General features: G+C 32.2%; 1 protein-coding gene and 1 pseudogene across 1 annotated transcript; both read left to right on the plus strand.

Annotated features, from left to right (window-relative positions):
• The first annotated feature begins 2,025 nt into the window (after positions 1-2,025).
• On the plus strand, positions 2,026-3,582 carry LOC108726527 (odorant receptor 9a-like). Its single transcript, XM_018454150.1, has 6 exons — positions 2,026-2,074; positions 2,144-2,405; positions 2,488-2,592; positions 2,700-2,790; positions 3,194-3,330; positions 3,412-3,582. Exons 1-6 carry the CDS (start codon positions 2,026-2,028, stop codon positions 3,557-3,559), a joined length of 792 nt encoding a protein of 263 aa, XP_018309652.1. The 3' UTR covers positions 3,560-3,582.
• A 2,776-nt stretch (positions 3,583-6,358) lies between these two features.
• LOC108726529 (uncharacterized) lies at positions 6,359-7,204 on the plus strand (annotated as a pseudogene).
• Positions 7,205-7,753: the final 549 nt, after the last annotated feature.

A 7,753-nucleotide genomic window follows, 5' to 3' on the forward strand; every position in this document is an offset into this window, starting at 1 on the left:
ATGGTAGTGCCTAGTTAAAATGTTAAAAGTTAAAAAAAAGTTAAAATGTTAATAACATTTAGCTTAATTAATTTTAAATATATTAATTATTAACTTAATTTACTTTTAAAATTTAATTTATTAACTTTTTTAAATTAAATTTTTTTTATCTCTTTTAATGCTAATATTCTTTCTATAAAATCTTAAACATTAAAGAATTAATTTAGAAAAAGCTTAATGATTTTGTGTATAGAATCACGCCACATGGTAGTCAATTTTGATTGACTCGCTAGATTTTCTTAATTCCCGCTTATATTTGATTCACAGTAATTTTAGATGCTATAAATATCACATTTCTGCAGCATAAATATAAAATGAGTATCAGATGAAGAATTGTTGTGAAAATGTTGCATATCCATCCATTTTCTAAATTTTTACATATATTTTTTGTAATAAATATCTAGTCAATGTCGTAAATAATGTGAATATATTAGAAGAGGTTGAAGAAAGAGAGATAGTGCAAATACATCCCCTTCTCTCTCACAGACGACGCAGACAAAAACGTCTTATGCGTAACCCTTATTATAAATAACTTATATATAAATAAAAAAATTAAATTTATCTAATAACCTATATTGCAATTCTTATTTAAATTAATCTTATTTTAAGAAAAATGAGGACATACGGACATACTGATCTCAAATAATTTTTTCAAAATTAATTTTTTTTTTATACTCAAATTAATTCAATCTTAATTTAACTTTTACTAAGTTAATTTTTTGTTCCTTTAAGTCTTAACTTAATTTTATTAATTTTATAAGTCATCAACTTTAACTTAATTTAGTTTAAAAAAAACATTAACTTACCCAACCCTGACCGCGTCACTCGATATAGAAAAATTTAAAAAATAAAACTCACTTATCTCCGACGCTCATCTGGTAGTGATACTGAATATTAGATAACAACGTATAGACAACTACATATGTCAGATAATATAACATAAATACATCTTGTCAGAGAAATTCTTATTTCCTTGAACATTCCGATCGATTTGCTTTGCGCGGAAGAAAGTTGGCCTATCCGTTAAGTTACCTTTCACATTCACCTTTCAATAGGCATGACACGTAAAATTTGCTGTCAAGGGTTTCCATCGTACGTAGTATTTTTCTTTATTACACCTGCTAAAATATTAATTCGTTCCTCATAACGAAGACGGGACGAGAAGTTTAGTCAATTGCGTGTTGCCAAAGGTAAAACATTGCTTTGAAAATTATGGCATTCGTGTGGAAAGATTATTATAGTATTACAAAAAGATTGTTGTCATTCTCTGGCCAGTGGCCTTATCAAGAAAAACGAACGAGACTTTTCCGAGTGAGCACAGTGACTCTGGTTACTCTTTCGCAGATTGTTCCACAGGTTCCTCATAAAATTTTTACAATTTGCTACGCTAGATATAAATCTGATGATAAACAGGCGGCATAAAAAAATTAATTAAAGTACGCAGTCTATACGTAACGTATCTGTATCTGTTACGCTCGCGTTATAGGCGATATATAATTCGACAAAAAGATTAACGATAGATTCTTTTTATTACTCAATGAAACACATAAAAAATTTATATTAAAATGCACGCGTACCAAAATGCACTGCATATGAAATTAAAAATAGAATTTTATCCTGCGGAACTGCATCATAAATAGTCTAAAGTGAGTTTTAATAAGTATACTTCTAGGTAGCCCAAATTTTTTACTGTGATGGAAACGCGCAATGTATTCAATTAACAATACCAGGGCTTATATTGATGGTTATGTTTCTGGTGAAACTATATACGTGGCAGTTTAACAGTAGAAAAGTATGCCAGTACCAAAATTTATGTTTGATCAGAAGATAATTATTCCAATTTTCATTATCCTTTGCGATCTTCTATGATCGTCGGACTCTCCGATAAGATTCAATATTTATCAAGGATGTTTTTAGATCAAGAGTCTCACTGACCGTCTGTGTGACGATTGGGAGAAGCTGAATAGCACGCAGGAATATGAAATTATGAAAAAGTATGCCACGAACGCAAGATTGATTTCTTTCACATATTTCTGTAAGGATAAATCATTCTGTATTATTTTTATTTTAATGAATGACGGACGATTATTTTGTTTTATTGCAGTTTATGTTTTTTCATGCTTTTCTGGGTTCCTATTAAGTTCCTTTACGCCCAAATTACTGGATATCGTGTTACCCCTCAATGAATCCCGGTCTATAACTATGCCTTATGACGTCTATTATTTCGTAGACGAAGAAAAATATTTTTTCTACATTATGTTTCACATCTGTGTGTGCGGAACTATATCTGTTACGGCGGCAATCGCGCACGATTGTACGTTTTTTATTTATATTGAGCACGTCTGCAGCCTTTTCGCTGTGGCTGGGTAAGAAAAACAATTTTTTTTACATCGTTTCTCTTACGACTCGTAGGGAGATCGAAAGTGTTGCTTAAAGATTGCTTCACAGATTTCGTCTGGAGACTTTATTACGTAAGGATCGTAATAATGCAATTAATCTTTCGGATAATCGGAAAATCGTTGTCTCCATTCATGCACACTGGCGAGCTTTACGGTAAGTGCATAATATTGTATTATTAGGTAGAACGTGTACTATAGATTTAAAGAAAAAATGACAAAAAACTATACCAATATAAAGCACCATAAAATTTGTTTGGACAGATTTGCGGAGATTCTTGAAGACATCTTTTACACTGCTTTCGCAGTACAAATGCTGATAGTTGTTGCAATATTGAGCATTTCTCTGGCACAAGTACGCATCTATTTGTTTTTGCAATTCAATTTGATATCTGCATATTTCGTGCGATGTTACTTGTCGTTCGTATTATTCGTGGTTATACATATAATTAACAGCACTATGCAACGTTCATAAACGTTTTTCACTTTATTTAACATATAATTCTGATAGGCTTTTCTCATCGATTTCGAAACTGTATTTAAAAATACCCTAGTATGTCATGATGTCACAGGCTTTCGAACAAAACCGAGTGAAAAAAGTTTTTTTTTCTATTTTCAAAGTTGTTTAAAAAAACGAAACGTCATAGAAATTTGCTTATTATCAGAAATCACCTGCCATATACTGTAAAACAAAATCCTGGTTATACAGTGTGTATACTAAATCAAGAGATAAGAATATCATATTTGTCGTGTTCAAGGTTGCGATACAGTATGGCGATATTCGTGAAATGTTGAAGTACCTGACGTTTATCTGCGCTCAAGTATTACACACGTTCTGCTACAGCCTGCAAGGCCAGAGATTGATTGACCACAGCTTGCAATTAAGCGATAGAATGTAAGACTTTAATCACTTAAAATCATTTAAATTTAGTGAAATCGAAAATTTGTTGACGACTGAGATACAAAGTTGTTGTAGATACAATTCCTCCTGGTATGAAATACCTGCGAAATCACGAAAGCTGTTTATGTTCGTGATGCGAAGGAGCATGGAACCCTGTTTTTTGAGTGCCGGCAAGATTTTTGTCTTCTCTTTGAAGAACTTTACCACGGTAAAGATTATTTAAGAAACATATGTTGATCTTGTTTCTTTGAAGTCTCTCTTAAGAATACTTGCTCTTATTTTAAAGGTTATGCAGTCTTCAGTGTCGTATTTTACCGTACTTGCGTCCTTCCAATGATCAATAGTCAATATATAAATTGGGTAGTATCTGTGCAACCACAATTATCCCCGCTAACGCTAAATATTCACAGAAAGTTCGATTCGTATTACCAATGTACCGAATGTTCCGGAACAGTAAAAGGATCGTTACAGAATGTGCAAATATCGATGAAATATTCAGAATATTGTAGGAATACTCCTCGTATATCACGAAAATCGCTAGCCAGCGAGTAGTATACATCTCCGCCGACAGAGGGCCGCGGCGAAAAACGTTTACTCGTAAACAAAAATCATCTGGGAGAAAATATAAGGAGCGCAGCACTTCGTCTGTGAATTGAGCTCTAAAATAGGGCTCCAAGGTAAAAACACATTAAATGTGTTTTCCAAAATAAAATTTTGTTTAAAAACTTATTCACGGACGTCCTGAGCTGGAATTTTTGGAAAAATTAAAATTTTGCGGAATATGTAAGGAATATATATGGGACATTCTCGGAATATGTGACGATATACAATGAAATTTTTAACCGACATTTGAATGTTTCTTTTACATACCGTAAATATTTGAAATATTTTGGAATATCCTTGGAATATTTTTTGGGAATTTTAGGAACATTTTATGAATATTTCGAGAATATTTAGCGTTTGCTGGGATATTATTGTAATAAGTAGAAATAAAATTTACATTATACTTATTAATAATAAACAAATTACGTACATGTTAAAATATCGTTGTTGAATATATTTTTAACCTAGTTTTTTTATAGAATACACAAATTATAAGAAGAAATAAGCAAAAATGGAAAATAAAGAAATGGGTAAAAAACGGTAGTATGGTATTTAGGGCAAATACGCCGCACTGGGATTTATGCCGCAGAAGTCAGACAAAATAGAAGGAGTGGGGGTAATTTTCTCGTAACTACTCTGTTATATGCCTTTATGTTATATTAATAGTATTGAGTTATAATTTCAGCTTCTTACTGTTAATATTAATGAAATTATTGTGAGTTGAATCGATTTGTCACCGTAATAAGTAGCGCCATCATAAATTATAATCTACATAAAATGATTACTGTAGGACGTGTAAAAGACTTAGTGGTTATTTCATGATACATACGTGTAGAAGAATAGTAAAGCATGTTGTATAGCAAAATACAAGTGCTTTGCTTTCGTATTCTTTGTTTAGTTTGTTGTCTTGTGTATCCCACCTGTTTGGAATATACGGCATTTATAGCGGGCGGGATTTATGCCCAAAGCATACAAAGTGCGCAGATTAAATCAGTGCACTAAATGCAATAAACGCATGAAATATTACATGAAATATGTACCTCTTGTCATAATACTTCTAATATATATAGAAAGATTGTAATTATTATTTATTACTTCATATACATATTTATCATTTTTATTCCTTAATAAAATATAAAGGCATTTTGTAAGTTATTGTGTTATTTTATGTCCTATTTATATGCATTATTACCCTCCCTCCCCCTATGAGTAGTCATATATCCCACCCCTATAGGATATATGGCAAAAATGCAAAGGTTTCAAAAAGTTTATTTTTTAGTATGAAATATTAATATTTCGGATTCCAAATATTTTTTCCATTGTAGTAGAAAGTATGAAGTTTTTACTGATATACAATAGTTTATTTGCGTCAAACATGGTAAATAGTACTTGATAAATTAAATCTCCCTTAGATGCGGAATATATAATAATAATAATAATAACTTTATTGATATACCAGGTTTACTTTACGTTATGTGTTGAATTATGTTCATTTTTTGTTCGATTTTAAAAGAAAAATATTAGGTAGAAAGATATTGGGTAAGGTAACAGATTTTTATGTAGTAGATAATAAACTGGATTATATTTGCATTTAAAGTATATAATACATCTAAAGTATATAATACATAATGTTTTTAGCGCTAATTACAAAAACAAGTGAATTCAAATCCTCAACTGATGAAATTCGACCAGTGACATAACTACAGAGGGGCATGGGGGATGGTTGCTCCCTCCGCCCCACTCGCATACAAGACAGTTGTCCCCACGGCTGTACGAGTGCAAAACTTAGTATGCTTCATACTAATGATTCGTTATATTTTTATATGAGTGATTTTCAAAGAAAGTGCAAAATAAATTTAAAAAATCTCGTTACTTTCTTTATGATATATATTGTATATACCGCATTATTGTAGGTACCGTCAAGGTAGACATATGTTGCTGCAACTTTTGTGCAACTTTGTGCTATAATGGTGATGATGAAGAGCGTATAACCGAGTTTCTTAAGCACCGCCGAAATTTAAGTATTCAGCCCGGAAAGCTTTCCCGCGTTAATACACGCAGAATTATCGTGTGCTGTCATAGTGCTTCTTTAACGAAACTAATGTATCTTTATACAGAAAAATTTAAAAAGTAGAACTTACTTATCTTCGACACTCGTTTCGTAGCGATACTGAACATTGAACAGCGTATAAGCAATTACATGTGATAGACATAATATTAATATCTAAGTACACGTAAACACATCCAGTCAGAGAAACTTTTTATTTCTTTTACCATTTCGATCGATGCGTTCTGCGCGGAAGAAAGTTATCCCATACATTGATAAGTTACCTTTCACGTTCACCTATTATTAGGCGTGACACGCAAAATTGTTGTCAAGGGTTTCCATCGTACGTAGTATTTTTCTTTATTACACCTACTAAAATATTAATTCGTTCCTCATAACGAAGACGAGACGAGAAGTTTAGTCAATTGCGTGTTGCCAAAGGTAAAACATTGCTTTGAAAATTATGGCATTCGTGTGGAAAGATTACTATAGTATTACAAAAAGAATGTTGTTATTCTCCGGTCAGTGGCCTTATCAAGAAAAACGAACGAAGCTTTTCCGAGTGAGCTCGGTGACTCTGGTCATTCTTTCGCAGACTGCTCCACAGGTTCCTCATAAAATTTTTACAATTCGCTACGCTAGATATAAATCTGGTGATAAACATGTTGCATAAAAAAATTAATTAAAGTACGCAGTGTATACGTAACGTATTTGTATCTGTTACGCTCGCCTTATAGACGATATCTAATTCGACAAAAAAATTAATGATAGATTCTTTTTATTACTTAATGAAACGCGTATAAAAAATTTATATTAAAATGCACGGTATATAAATTAAAAATTTCGGGATTTTATCCGATTTTATCCGCGAAACTACACGATAAATTCTTTATATAGTTACTTATAATAAGAATACTTCCAGGTGGCCCAAATTTTTCATTGCGAGGGAAACGCGCGATGTATTCAACTGACTCTACCAATGCTTATGTTGATGGTTATGTTTCTGGCGAAACTGTACACATGCCAATTTAACAGTAGCAAAGTATACCCATACCGAAATTTAAATATTTGATCAAAAAATATTCAAATTTTTGTTATCCCTTGCGATCGCGATTGTCTGCGATCATCGAACTGTCCGATGATAATTCAACATTTATTGAGGACATTTTTAGATCAAAAGACTTACTGACCATCTATGTGACGATTGGAAGAAGTTGAATAGCGCAGAAGAATATGAAATTATGAAAAAGTATGCCACGAACGCAAGATTGATTTCTTTCGTATATTTCAGTAAGGATAAATTGTTCTGTATTCTTTTTACTTTAACGAACTTTGATGAACGATTATTTCGTTTTGTTGCAGTATATTCTTATGTATGCTCTAATGTGTTCATATTAGTTTCCCTCATTCCAAAATTATTGAACATCGTGTTACCCCTCAACGAATCCCGGCCTGTAAGTTTGCCTTACGAGGCTTATTACTTCGTGGACAACGATAAATATTATTTTTATATTATATTTCATATCTTTGTGAGCGCGTCTATAGCTGTTTCGGCGTTACTCGCGCACGATTGCACATTTTTTATTTACATTGAGCATATCTGCAGCCTCTTTGCTGTGGCTGGGTAAGAAAAACTATTATTTTTTTTACGTTGATTTCTATCACGACTGATCGGGAGAGCGGAACTGCTGCTTAAATGTTTACAGATTTCGTCTTGAGACTTTATCGCTTAATAAACGTAACGATGCAAATAATCGTCTTATAGAT

The sequence above is a fragment of the Mycetomoellerius zeteki genome, unplaced genomic scaffold (genome assembly GCF_001594055.1).
Source record: "Mycetomoellerius zeteki isolate Tzet28-1 unplaced genomic scaffold, Tzet1.0 scaffold426, whole genome shotgun sequence".
In the NCBI taxonomy this organism is placed as follows: Eukaryota; Metazoa; Arthropoda; class Insecta; order Hymenoptera; family Formicidae; genus Mycetomoellerius; species Mycetomoellerius zeteki.